General features: G+C 39.9%; 1 protein-coding gene across 1 annotated transcript in view; it reads right to left on the bottom strand.

The window, feature by feature from the left end:
- The window catches only part of LOC149006890 (uncharacterized), a 51,224-nt gene that overhangs the window by 22,748 nt on the left and 13,249 nt on the right, over window positions 1–15,227 (bottom strand). Inside the window, exons 6-8 of the mRNA XM_089165817.1 lie at window positions 9,640–9,786; window positions 8,226–8,286; window positions 5,294–5,598 (exon numbers count right to left, since the gene is read on the bottom strand). Coding sequence (XP_089021943.1) covers window positions 5,294–5,598; window positions 8,226–8,286; window positions 9,640–9,786 — 513 coding nt within the window. The remainder of the gene's footprint in view (window positions 1–5,293; window positions 5,599–8,225; window positions 8,287–9,639; window positions 9,787–15,227) is intronic.

Genomic DNA, 15,227 nt, shown 5'->3' on the forward strand with positions numbered 1-15,227 from the left:
ACAGCCATTTCAGAGTACATCTTTAGTATAGCTATTTCAAACTTGGGGTCAGAAATGGAACTCAAATTTCCCATGCCTTTTTCATAGCACTATGTTTCAAATGCCTGATATAGGCTGGACAGCAGGTCTCAGCCATGGAAAAAATTTCGGTTGAAAAATGCAAAATTTCGACTGGAATGCTTGCAAAATCTCAAAACGAAACAAGATTGCCAATATTTCCTATCGTTACCAAGTTTCGACCGAAAATTCGTAGGTTTTGACCATTTCGTGGGTTTCAACGGAAATTTTGCAAGTTTCGACACTCCAACTTGTTTTCTTAGTTTTTGTTCATTTCTATCCCATTTTGTTTTTGTTCATTTCTATCCGATTTTCACCTAATTTTCACAACTCCTTTGCCTTCAAACACCTATTTTGCTCCTATTTTGCCTTCAAACACCTCTTAAGCCACAACAGCTACAAAGCAAACTCCATCAGCAACAGAATGTGAAGCATAAGCTATATACTCAACAGTTCCAAGCTGCCCATTTTTTTATTTTGTTTTGTTCATGCCTTAAATGATCTTCTATTGCTTTGAAATTAATATATGTTTCATTTAAGACTATGATCTATGATTGTGAATTGTTAAACTTATTTTTCAATTATTACTACTATTTTTTTAATTTTTTATTTATATTTTAAAATTATTTTCTAAATTATATATTTTGAAAAAATACATACGTATACACGATATATGAGCTTGAACTTAATATATGTGAGAGTGAGACACAATCATTTGATCTAGTTGGTCATTGTATTTTGTTGACTCGTTGTATATGTAACCATTCTATCAAACAATTCATACATGCTGATGATTCTATGCATGCATGCAATACAGTTTGTGCTTGTCAGAAACAATCAATTGTTACTATATTTGTATGATAAATTTTCAGCAGTTTTGGGGGCAAAATACTATTTTCATTGTGTTTATTAGGCTTTAAATAGGAAGAAGGCAAGAAATTAGATGAAATGGAGGTCATATAAGGCCCAAAATTTAGGGTCGAAATTTCAAAATAAGTACCAGGTTTCCACTGAATTTTCAGTCGAAGCCTAGAGATTTTAGTTTTTGCTTGGGACGAAACTCAAGTTTTGACTGAAATTTGCACCATGGTCACAACGCCAAAAGACATCTAACACCCACCAAGTTGGGCCATTGAGTTGAGAAAAAATCTCCCAACTTGACGAGATTTCTGTTTTTTGGGCTAGTGACATGGCCACCAAAACAGAGATCATAAACCACCGTACAACTTCAATCAAGTACTTATTGACAAGTTTCGGTATTTTCAAAGGTTTCAACCAGCTTAGGCCAGCTCAGCACATGTTGTGTTTTACCCCCCCCCCCCACGCAAAACACACAACACACACAAACGATCTTAACCCACGGCCACCGGCGTCAAAACCATAGTTGTCAGGCTCGCTAACCCCAAGCTCCTTCGGAGCGCCTCAAGGCGCGCCTTATAAGCAAAAGGCGCCGCTTTTTTCTTTCTTTTTTAAATCACGAGAAAGATGCCTAATCGAAGGCATATATTGAAATACTTATTAGATTCCGATTGTAAAGTATCTATTGTTTGAACCTATATGCATATGTATAATGACGCTACATGTGATCAAATGTTAAAATAAAAATAAAAACAAACAAAATTGAAAGAGATTAAGTTCTGACTCAAGTCTCACACCTCACCCACCAACCCAACCTCCCCCTCTCCCTCTCCATCCCGCAGCGACACCCGGCAAGCAGGGTCGGTGACAAGCAACTTCTCTCTCCCGACTTTTTATTAGGACCATTAGTGTGGTTTATAGTATGTTGGATGTCTTGAGGTAGTCGATATTAGTTTTTTATTATATAAGATATGATAGATTTAGAGTGAATGAGATGTACACTAAAAATTTCACTTAAAAAGCCTCAACCGCCTCAAAAGCGCCTCGGAGGGCGCCTCGTCGACTCATCGCCTCAATTAGCCTAAACCGCCTTGCATTCGCTCGCCGTGACAACTATGGTCAAAACCTAGATCTTGATCCTTATGGTGTAGAGCATTTCCTCATTATAAACTTCATGTTCATCATTAATGTCCATTCCTTCCTAGTACAAACTTTAGTTGTTTCAATTGTGTCTTAGTACTAAATTTTAGTTGTTTCAATTGTGTGTGCTTTAGTACAAAATTTTAATGTGGAATAGGCCACATCAGAGGATGTATACAACACTGCACAATGTATATTACCAAACAGTAGTTCCAAGTCAAACTACAAAATCAGGTGCGAGGGCTAAAACAGGGTTTCCAATAAGTTTAGGGATCTCATTTAGCCATTTGAGCCTAGACCCTCCACTGAAAGTAGCAGGTGAAAACTTTAAGCATTTGATAAAAAAATTCAGTGTTTCATGAAATATTTTGGTGTCAACCAGGTTTCAGCAACAAGCTCGAAACCTGGAACAGTGAACCTAGGTCACAACACACACAACTGGATGTAATCCAGGTCAAGGCGCAAAGCTGGCTCGAGCCGCAAGGTGACCCCTAGGCAAGGCCTTTTCAACCAAGGTGACAGACACCTAATGGAAGGCCTTGGCATCCAAGGCAGGCCAAGTGGTGAAAAACTATGCCTAGCCTTGTCATTTTGAAGGGAGCCTTGATAAGCATGTTTTAGCTGAAAAGAAAACAACAAGGCCTCACAAGGTGTCTGAATCTTATGATTATCCTCTTTTATTGTGCTTATTTATTTTTATTTTATTAATATTATTCTATTATTTGGAGTTTTTTATATGTCACCCACTATAATGTGGGTGAAACTCTGGGTACCTCACTATAGTGGCCTAAATTACATGGCATTCGCTAAATTACGAGTTGCACACGGTTAGGGTTTTATCCTAGATTATGTTAAGTGATGTGGCAAATGACTATATTGCCCTCAGTAAAGTAAATGACATAACTACCTCCATTTAATACCCTCCCATACCCAACCCTTAGGTGGGTGCAGGGATTCACCCATCATCTTCCTGCCCCTCACCGGAAACCACCCACCACCTCCGGCGACCACCACACCCCCTACCCTGACAACGACCACCACCACACCTTCCCCCCTCCCCCTACGGGAAATCGCCCCACCATCACCAATTCAAAAACCACCCGACAAAATGAATCTAAGGGTTGAACCGGCGGCAGGGGTGATTTCCCGATAGGGGTAAATATTACAAATTTGCTATCCCTACTCCCTCGTGACCATGAATACCCGATTTCCAGAACCCAACAGATAAAATAAGAAATCTACAATAAAGTGAATTGGGTACTTTCATGCAAGTTTGGGGAATCCAAGAGAGGATTGTGGAGATGCAGATAGCCATGGCTGTTTAATTTGGGTGAAAGAAAAAGAAGGGCATTGCTTAGAACCAAAGACCATTACAGAAAAGTGAGAAGCGTGAGATTAAGTAGGTAATTGAAAGAAGGCGGTAATTGAAAATGGAGAAACATAATGGGGAAGTTAAGCCCTAAACTTGCTTTGAAACATCATTGGTGTTTTCGTTCATTGTATGTTCCAGCCGTCTCAACACATTCCAAATGCTATTCCCATGGTTTGAAGTGTTGGCGATATATCGCCATGTCAGAGTGGGGCAAAACGACACCCCCCCTCCTACGTCAGGTCGACAATAAGCCAATATGTCACCAATGTTGCTTCTCTCTCTTGTTTCTTGCATTTTAACCTTATTTTGTTCCGATCTTTGATGTTTATGAGTACATCTTGCTACATTATCGCCGACTATTACATTGTTTGTGTCGATCAAGCGAGATTTCGTACAAATTCACGAGTTTTCCTGACTTCTAGTTTCGCCCGCATACAACCAGGCATGTGTCGATTAGGAACATTAGTTTAGGTGATGTTTTTAGGTCAAAACAACACTAGTTAAGGTGATGTTTATTGGCCTCAAGTTAGGCTACAAAACAAATTCAGACTAAAATGACCCCAAATACCCCTCAAAACTAGCGGTTATTTTTCATCGACACCCCTCCGAATATCGCCCGACATGGCATGTCAGTGGTGTCGCCATCCACCAACACGGTAACACAGCTATTTTTCGAACCTTGGCTATTCCCTGCAAGAACCAAGACTCAAAAATTTGTTGGGAGAAATGAACCTCAAAGACCACGTAAGAGCAAGAGTGCTTCCTATGGAGAGGAATCTTAGGAGCTCTTGGAATGAATTAAGTCACCCTCATTTATTGGAACCAGTTTTTGACTTCTATGAGTAAAATTAGGTTTTCTCAGTTTCTCATCATCTATGCTTCTTGCTTAAATTTTTCATCACTGGTTCTCAAGGATTTCAGATCTTCCCACAAACTATGCAGAACCCATCAGAAATTAAATAAAGAGGGAACAAGCGTAAGCAAAGACCAAATGAACGATAGTGAAGATGAGAATAAAGATCAGAATTTTAGGGCTAGGTTTCGGCCTTTTGATCAACACTTGCAATTTCCTTTTCACTCCTTATTTCCTCATCGATTGATAAAAGAAAATCCATTTTCCCCAATGAACAACACAAAATCCTCCTTTGATTGACCAAAAGGACATACTCATTGCTCCTTCCCCTTCGACGTACTCACACAGGAACAATTTGGTGCTCACAACGGCGGAGATTCCTAAACCATGTTTGCAACCAGTGTATAGAAACCCTAATTCTGAATTGAAAATTTGGGGGGCAGGAGAAGAGAGAGATTTCCAGCAAGGGACGGTGGGCATAGAGATTTTCTGGCTAGGGTGTGGAGGTTTCTAATGAGATGTAGGTGGAAGATGGGTGAAAGGATTCTCCCTTTACCCACCTAAGGGTTGGGTATTGGAGGGCATTAAATGGAGGTAGTTATGTCATTTTACTTTGCTGAGGGCAATATGGTCATTTGCCACGTCACTTAACAGGATCTAGTATGAAACCCTAACAATGTGCAACTTGTAATTTAGCGAGTGCCATGTAATTCAAGCCACTACAGTGAGGTACCAGAGTTTCACCCCCATTATAGTGGGGTGTGGGTGACATGTAAAAAAATCTATTATTTTTTTTTGTGAGAATTATCCTACTCAAAAAGGCAGGATGAGATACAGCAACTACAGAACTACTACAGTGTCCACTAAAGCAGTGAAAGGAAATACTGGAAGTGATTTAGCTAACATATAATCATAAAAGTAAACAATAATCTAGAGTAACAACAGCTGCCTTAAATAGAAATTGGAGAACTCAGCCAGCTAGGAAGCTGGTAGAATGCATAAAAAGGACGAACCTTTTCCGAAACATGCTGTGTTGAGTGAAGAGGAAATACTTCAAACAACTTCCTCAAGAATAGTGGCATGGCATTCTCACCCCATGCCATCAGATTAGGTTCATTGTGGGCTGTTTGATGCTGATTATTAATCCCATAAAAGAAAAACTTGCCCATAAGATCAATGCTTTGCAGTGAAAACTGCATACAATCAAATAACTGTGTTTCCAAGACTGACATTTGACGAACTGACGAAGTCAATTCTAGGAAACAGTTTACCACAACTGGCATAAGGTCTTCGAGTTTCTTAATAATGGAAGAAATCCCTAGAAACAAAGATAAAGGACACAACCAACATTAGCATTTTATATCTGACACAAATAAACATATGAATGAGGATCAATGACAACATCAAAAAAGCAGAAAGTCTGAAATCCAAAAATCCCTCAAACTGATGTTGAATTGCCTTACTAACCTAACCACATGAGTAAACTAAGATATCTTTCCTTCAACAATCAAGACTATGTTGTCTTGTTTCTCAAAGGAATTCTTGAAACAGAAACCATGAAAATAGTCGTTGTTTCTGAACATGGATTTACAAAACATAATGAAAGAGGGTATGCAAGCAATGGAATTTGTTACCTTACGTACATAGAAAAAAGGAGGTCGGGGAAAACAACCCAGTGAAACATTGAATTTTATATTTAAAGCAACAATTACATAGATAATAGATAAAAATCAAACAACATGCTCATAATAAACCTTAGGAGAAATAAAACCATGTAAACAAATGTGACTTCCAGAAATGGTCCACCTGTGATGTAGACAGACAATGGTAAGTAAGGCAGCCAAAAAAACCCCTTGATTGGGCACGCTAAAGTTCAAAGTTCAGGGAGGGCAGGGTAAGGTTTGACAAATGGATGAAGAATTGGGAAAAATGCAGCTCACAAAGGAAGAAGGAAAAGTAGTAAAGCCATATTGGCCGAAGCAATTATCTTCTAGTACTTGTACATATGCCCACAGCTCATAATGGAGAAACCACAATTACTTATTATATTCAACTTTGTGCATGGAAAACATCCATACATGTAGCTCCTTGCAAAGAGACAGAATTGAAGGACACACAGTCTAATGGGGGACAAAATATAGAAGAAAGAAGGATATAAAGAAGATAGGGGGAAGAAGGGAAATCTTAGAAGAATTAGTCTTGAAGAAGAGGAAGAGAGAGAAGAACACTCATACGAAGAAAAGAAGAAGAAGAAGAAAAGAGGAGAGAAAGGGGGGGGCTGCAAACGCACAAAGCTCAAGCTTCAATTCATTTTTTTCTATTCCATCTCAATAAGCTGATTACAAGTGTTTAAATAACAAAACAAACATACTTGATACGTAAACAGACTATAATAGGACTCTTGGTAATTTAAAACTAACAAAAGACTGATCCTACAAGGACTCTTAGGAATTTAAAACTAACTAAAACTTGTCCTAGATATCCTACCCAAATAAAAAACTTCGATTACATGATTATCCCAATAATAAATAATAAAATTCTAAATTATCTCTAGAACTCCCACGAAAACAGATCCTATTTTATCTGCTTGCAAGCTGGAGTTTGGGCCCACCAAATTTGAATCTATTTCCATGCAAGCTAGACTTGGGGCCCACCAAATATGAAAAATATCAATCTAGGTTACTGTTCACGCTACTGTAGCGTGAACAGTAATTTCTGGTTGTGCTGCATCACAGTCCATATGCCCAAACTGAATGACTGATTCAATACTAAAATACACACCCAGAGTGCTTGAATGGAAGCTTTATTACTCAATAATCAGAACTGCCTCTCAATATATTCCAAATTTTCAACCAACAGTCACATCAGGTGCAATTTGAAATATATTCCAATTACTGTTCCAAAATTTCAATTGATAACCATTATTAGGCATATTCCCATACAGTGGCTAACAGAAAATTATTCTGAGGGCTTTCTACATGTTGTTAGATGATGTGGGAACAGTTCCCGACCCCTTATACTACATCATTTTCCAGGGACAGCAGATAAATTCTTTACTCTTTCTTTTCCCCGTCCCTTATGGTTGGGCAGCACATTATGGGAAATGAACAGGGCAAGTTCATTGAACAGTACATTTTTTGGATGTTAAGGAAACAGTTGTCCAATCCACACAGAAATTAAATCATTTACTGCCTTTCCACCCTGCCACTGCAGGCCTCCCATAATTTTCTCATACAGCCTGCACTTCAATAGAATATCTTTTATCTCCCAAAAAAACATTAACAATATTTAATTAACATTCCTGGGACCTTTACCATCTATTTTGCAAACCCAAGCCTTCTCCCCCCAATCCCCTTCTCCACGGTGCAACACCTAAAACAGAAAGTAAAACACAAAACACAGAGACTGACACAAATGCTCACCCTTCGCAAAAGCTCCGTTCATCTGGTGTATTTTATCTCTCTTTTTTGGTAAAGCATTTATTATCCACCCAAAATCTAGAGTCCCCCCTTCAGTCTTCAGATCCTTAATGACAGTTCAAGAATTTGTTAGTGGTTACCTAATAAAAACATGATAAGTGGAGAGGGACTAGATGGGAATTTGAGATTAGCTTATTCAGTAGACTACCATCAGCACTCAATTAATGGTGGATGATATAACTTTCTACCCCATGTTATGGCTATTCAATGGTAAAGATGGTATAAGTAGTTCTCAGCACATTATATGCAGTTCTGTCTCTTCTATGGTCTTCTTGTACTTCTTATTTTCTGGAGGCATAAGAGAAATGACTGTGCAATGCACATCTTATCCATATCCATCTCCATGATTGAGGATATTGTAAGTCAAAAAAATGAAATCTGTTCAGGCTCAAGTCGATGCTTAAGAGTAGTATACTTTTTCAATCGTGTAAACAATAAATGACAAAGATTTCGAGAACTCACACACCTGTATGCTTCATAGGCTCCTCAAGCTCAAAAGCATGCAACGCCCGTTGTGTATCTGAAACCTAATATATTAACATGAGACGATTAAATATAGAAGATACAGAAGCAACAATTGGGTGCTTAATGGTAGCCCAGAAGGTTATGAGTATCAGTATCAATATCATAGGACAGATCAGTCCTGGGCAAAAACTATTAACCATTAGATTTGTTATTTGTTTCAATGATCCAGGAAGCGTACATGAAAAATATTAAGAAGAAAAGCAAAGGATCATAGATCTTAAAACAGTTTGAAGAATCCAAAACCAAGCTTGAAACACTCCATGCTTAAATAATCACAATTCACAAATAACTTAATAGGCTCCAGAAATTTACAAAGAATCAGCATGAAGAAGAATAAAAAGTACCAAGAGAAACAAAGAAATTATACTATTAAGGTGCTTAACAAAGAAAAATATTACAGGGTAGAAAAACAATCGAGATGTCTCTCTTTTCCATTTAGCTACACAAGATGATGCACGAGAAGAGACGACCTTAGCATATAGGGTCCCAAGTGTCGGCCTTTGAGTTGTAACTTTGATAATTGGATTATCATTTGAAGTTTGAAATTTGGCTATGAACACATGTAATATATTAGACTTGTTTGAATTTTGAACTTTGAGCATATTTCTATGTGAGTATATGACATCAACAACAGGCCATTTGAAGGTTTCAGTGTAGCTGTATCCCACTTGCCAAAGTGGAACTCACATTTACGCTACTTTTTTTTTTCTTTCATAGATCTAAGGTCACCAAAAGTTGGCCTTAGCGCAATGGTCGGTGGACCACAATTGTAACCTAAGATCAAGGTATCGAAACAACCTCTCAGCAAAATTTGTTCAGGTAAGGCTGCGTAGGAAAAATGCGCCCCCTTCCTGGACTCGACTTGTGTAGAAGCCTTTGGTGCTGGGTTCGCCCTTTTTTCTGAGGTCACCAATGCGTTCAGAAGGGCTAAACTAGCCTGGACAGCAACTTTCAGCCCCAAAGGTCCCCTAATACCCCTCGAGTTCGAGCCTTAAGTTTGGGGAGGGAAACTCCACCAATTCAGCAAGATCCCAAGCCAACTCTCTTTTTTGAGTTGGCAAGATGGGCCTTGAGATCAATCATAATTAGTAATAAAAGGAGGCCTTTGAGACCTAGCACGGACAACAAAATTTGTGAAGGACCTTTATGCTATAGCCATGCTAGCACCAGCCTTCTATACTCTCAAGAAGTACAGAAGTTGGATAAAAGGCAAGAAGTCAACGAAAAGAAAAATAGAATACTAGAAATCAAAAGCCAACGAGAATGTAGCAAAGAGACTCAAATGTAGAATACGGGCCAGGAATCAACTAAAACTAGATGGCAATACAGTAATCTTATAGTAAACCAGTGTGTACTTTTTCATCCGATGGATCAGCTTTTCTCTCATTACAAGGCAACAGTGACAAGCCACGAACCAACCCAACAAGAGCACTCTTGAGTTTCCCTCTGTCTTGTAAATAGATCTGGTTCGAACGTAAGATATCCCCATAATTCTGGAGAACCTGCCAAACAAAGAACAGTTAGAAACTTATGAAAAGGCATGCTAAAGCAATGAAGTCATGGAAATCAATCCATTATCTAACATAAAGAAATGAACATTCACAGATTTCTGAGCCCAGAGGTACATGTGCAATCATGAATACCATGCATAGTTAACCTATAGTGAAAATGTAATTAGCAACTCTAACAAACCCAAACCAGAAGTGCTGTATCAAAAGAAAATTTCGAACGTGTAGATCTAGGGTTCAATAGATTCACGCAAACCATAGGTCTAGGTCCACCCTTAGGATACTCTTCAAGTGAATCAGCAGTCAACTAGGGTTTAGAATACCCTACAGTTGAAGGAATTAGGCTGGCTAAAGGATTTGGAAAGGGGTAGGATTAGGTTCAGCTAGGTTTAAAAGGCTAGGGTTTAGTGAAACAAGTCCAAAACCTTGTTGTAATTTTATTTCATAATTGAATTCAAGTCTAGAGTTTTGGAAAATTAGGGTTTCTAGGATTTGGATTAGGGCTAGCATTACGGGCAAGTGTCCAATAGGTGACAGGGATGCTAATTCTAAGAGAGCTTTTGGATAAGGGGTTAAGGTGATTTAGGGTTTTGAAGTTTTTAGGGTTTAGGGTTTTCACAGAAGAAGATGAGTTGCGGAGTTTTCCAGGGTTTAGAGGGGAAGGGAGTGGTTGAAACCTAGGATTGAAGGTAAGGGGTAGGGAGGGGATTCTAAGTCTTAAAGGAGATAGGCCAAGGGGTTAGGTAAATCCAAGGTGTAGAATGGGGCTGCAATACTGGATATAGGAATTCTGAAAATTCCAGAAATTGTTGCAAGGATAAGGAGGAAGAAGAAGAAGAAAAGGAAGAAGAGAGGGGCTGGGATTAATAAGTTAGGTTTGGGAAGGGAGGGAGTGAGGGAAGTAAGGATGGGATGGGGGTTAAGTGGCTGCCGCAGGTTTTGGAAGGGGAAGGGGAAGGGGAAGCTTGTGATTAGGGGGAAGGGGCTATACTAGCAGGATTTAGGGTTACGGTGGGGTAGGGGAGGGTTGCGGATGAGAGGAAGAAGGACAAAGGGGCTAGGGTTGGGTGGGGGTTAAGTACTTGGAGATGCAAGGATGCTAGGGTTTCTTCACAATTCTGATTAATGGCTGCCCTAACTTCCCCCTTGGGGAACCCATGACTCCAGCAGTATGTTCCTTCAAATGTCAACTTTACTTAGTAATTTTACATTGTAGAGAGGCTTATTTGTAGCCTTTAGAAGGAACTCACACTAGGACTCAATTTAGAAGAAAAATCAAACTAAAACTCCTGCCTTGACTAAGGAAACCTACTCATACAAGGACTCTTTCATATCTCACTCTAGAAGGATCCAATTTGAAAACTAAGAATAGATATGGAATCCTTGCAATAAGTAGACTACAACTAGGTGAAAACTAAGAATAGATATGGAATCCTTGCAACAAGTAGACTACAACTAGGAGCCTCCCTCACAACTTGGGAATCCTAAACTAACAAGGACTCTTTAATAACTTAACAAATACTGACTCAACCGAAACATAGTAAAATTACCAAAAGACCCCTGCTGGTACTAGAGGGCCGTAGGGCATGGGAATGCTCCCCTAGGCCCTATTTCGACTCTGATTCTGGTTCACATCACACACACTTGATCGTTAAGAAGGAATTGTATTTTTCCGTATCTTCTATATAAACAGTCTTATGTTAAATATTAGGTTTTGGATGCACAACAGACAGTGTGTGTTAATCTTAGCCAGAATAGAAAACCGTGTTATTTAAGCACACAATTGTGTCTCGAAACAAATAAGGATCTCCCAATAGAAAAACACGCAAAAACGATTCCATACAAGAACTAGTTTCCTGAAGAGAAATGTTCCCAAACATAAACTAAATAAGTCTGTACATATCAGACATTTAAATGCACTAGGACCTAAAATTCTGAGCTTTATTTAGAAACAAAACTGACTCAAATAAAAAGTACTAGGGTACCAGACTGACACAAAATGCTCAAACTAATCATGGATTATGTCCAGTTATTCAAGTGCTGCTGATGTAACGAGAAGGGCCAAGCCTAGAAAAGCCCATTAGCCGAAACAGGGCCTAGGGAATGCTGCCCAGCACCCTTCAGCCCAAGGAGAAAGCAAAACCTGGGCGGGGGTATTCTGGTTGGTCATTTTGCGTCCCCTTAGTCAAACCCAATCTGACCTAGTTTGATCCCTGTTAGAAGTTTAGATCTACTTTTATTTTTGAATTGAGTCCTTGGTTGTTAAGTTACAACTGGGTCAAGTCGAAATCTTATTTCGAATTTGATTCCTTCTTAAATTAGGATTTCAAGTTCTTATTTGAGTAGGAGTTCCTTGAAACAGAATTCCTTTTTTTCCCCTTTCTAATTTGAGTCCTAGTGTGACTCCTTCAATGTAAAGGCTATAAATAAAGCCATGTAGACAGTTGATTAAAAAATAATTTCTTTGAAGGAAATTGAGGAGTGTTGGAGGTTTTCCCAAAGAGGAAAGCTTCTGCGGCACCTTGGAGCTTCCTATTTTCTGCAGTTTTTCAATTAGTCCTCATCTACAAACAAGTTAGTACTCACCTCCTTTCTTCTGTCCCTTTGCACAACCACATTCCCCTCCCCTCTCTTCTTGCGGCACCAGCCTCTCTCTCCCAAACCCTATCCCTTCCCCTCTTAGGACCCCCCCCCCACTTCCCTTACCTTCGACTTACATCTCCCACTCCTGTCCCTCACCTAAACTCTAAAATTCTGCAATTTATCTTCAGCACACAAACCCTAACAACCCAAGATCTTCTCATCCCTATATCTCTCAAATCCCCCACCCAAATCCAATTCTCTTTTAGGGTTCGATCTCAACCCCAACCCTAACCCTAGCCACCTGATGTAAACCCGATCTTAGGGCTACGGTTTCTTGGATAAATCCCCTAAAATTTAGGGTTTGTCCAGAATAATCTTCTTTTGAACCAGCATATAATACTATCAATGGGAAAAGCAAGGGTTCTTGAGAATGATTTGAGATAAAAGTTACTGTAATTTAGGGCTCCAATGGGTGTAATTGAGAATCTGAGATACCCAAAATCTAACGGTAAACTTATTAAATTACTAGGAAGCTGAAAACGGGTCCTAGAAGGCAAAGAAAAGGATTAAGATGTTTGTGGATGTCTAAGAAACTTACACGAGGGTCCTAGGAAGGGTAAGGGTTTAAACAAAATTATTTGGGAAGTGGTGGGATGATCACTCTTTACCTAAAATTAATTGGGAAGGGAAGGCAATTCTGTGATTGGGCATGGGAAGGGTTTGGGATACCCAAAAGGGGAATGGAAAGAAGATAGTTTACTTAAATAATGTGGACATAGATGGAAAAGATGTGGGCTGTCGTAGGGTGACCTAAAATTATCTAGGAAGGGGTAGGAAGCTTGCGGTTAAGGAATGAAGAGAGGTAGGGGTCTTGCGGTTAGGGGGTGGGTGGTTTGTGCTATCTTCTTTATCCTTTTTTCTTCTCGTAATTCTGCCACAAGAACCAGAAAATAAAAGAAATAGAAAAACGGGGGGAAGAGGGGTATTGCAAGAAAGAAGGGGGAGGGGCTAGAATTGGCTGGGGAGGTGAGGAGAGGTGATGTAACCAGCCAGGGAGAGCCCAAGAAGGGCCTAAGAGAGGCCCAGGCCCACAAACAATTTGTGGCAAGCCCAGGGGGGAAGAACCTATACAGGGGTATTTTGGTCATTATCCACCCCCTGGTTTGAGTCCTACTTAGCTGGAATCAATCCAGCTAATCTTATGGAGTCTTTTTATACTTTCCTTGGTTAGAGTCTTAGTTTGTGAGTTATTAAGTGTTTTATTTTGATTGGAAGTTGTTTATTTGAGTGCTAAGTTATCTTAATTAGCATGTGCTTTTTAAGTTAACTTAAAAGTTTAATTAAACATGTGGGTTTAGTAGATTCCAAATCTAGGGTTGTGGCCTTTAAGTAATTAGATTATGTTTTGAGTGTTTTGGTCAAGAGGTAGGATCCTTGTCAATTAAGGATTCCCACGCCAAGTTAAAGTCTTCTATTATAAATAGTTAAGGAGTCTATGTAACTTTCAGTTTTGATGAAGGGAAATTTGAGTTTGAGAAAGACTTGAGAAAAAGTCGAGGGTGTCCCAAGTTGGGAGACCTGCGGCTGGATTGTGCCAGTGTTTTCTGCAACTTTGAAAGTTCTTCTTCTTCAAGCTTCAGCAGCAACCTAGTTCAAGCCTCCCCAAGTACAGCCCCTCCCCTCCATCAACCTATCCCAGTCCCCTCCCTCTCTTGCTTAGACATAGACACCACCCCCAACCTCATCGCGCCTACCCCCTCTCCCTTCCCCTTCTGGTTCAGCAAACCCTACCCCTTCCCCTAGCAACCGTAGCCCTCCCCCCTTCCCCCTTGTTCCCTGCGAAAGCAGCAGCCCCACCCCTTGGTAAACCACCTTCCCCAGCCCCTCTAGGTCCCTTTTCTCCTCCCCTAGGATTGCACCAAACCTTAGACTGCTTCCCTAAAATTATTTCCCCTACCAGCCCAATTTCCTTAACCCACAAGATTTCTGCACTTCATCTTCTACCTTGGAAGAATTCTGCAGAATTTCAAGACTTCTGAAAACCCTAATTTAGATAAACTGGACCCTCTTAAACCTTCGAAATCCTTGAAACCCAGCTCTGATCCAGACCCACCCTGTCCAAACCTACCTGAAACCCCTAGTCACAGTGAGGTTCAGAACTGATTTCTAGCTACAGCAGGGTTACCAAAGCTCTAGAGGATCCTAAGACCCCTGAAACACACATCCCTTCTGCTGGAATTCCTGGGCAACCTCAAGGTAAAACATTTCGGCTAATTTCGCCCGAAATATGGCGAAATTTGCCCAGTTCGACACTCAGTGATACGAAATTGGCACCGGAAAAGAAATTTCTAAAATTCGCCAGAATATCGCCAGAAAATCGTGGGAATCAGCAAAATAGTGGCTAATATCGCTGGATATTCTTCCGTTTGCAACCTGCAATTCAAAATTCAAAGAAATGAAAAATCCAACCACATCACGCCTCTTCCAATATTTGTTGATCCTTTGCAACTCTGCAACTCAAACCCAAGGTGCAAAAAATCCAACTTTGCAACACTGCAACTCAAACCCAAGTCCCAAGGTGCAAATAATCAAACTCTGCAACTCTGCAATTCAAACCCCAGCAGCGAAATCTAATTTTAGAAGGTGCGAAATACGCCTTGAAATTGAAACCCTTCCATCTTCCGTTGTTCTTCTCTTCTCTCACCTTTGAATCCTCGCTGGAACCACCACTCGACAACAAAGCAACGCCCATCGTTAGGTGACGAGACACCACACACGTAGAGATGAGAGACCTGAATCTTTGCCGGAACCACTACCTCTCTCAATGTTTCTCCTCTTTTTATTCCTTTTAA

This window comes from Hakea prostrata, chromosome 8 (assembly GCF_041222555.1).
Source record: "Hakea prostrata isolate BN-2017 chromosome 8, UWA_Hpros_2, whole genome shotgun sequence".
Taxonomy (NCBI): Eukaryota; Viridiplantae; Streptophyta; class Magnoliopsida; order Proteales; family Proteaceae; genus Hakea; species Hakea prostrata.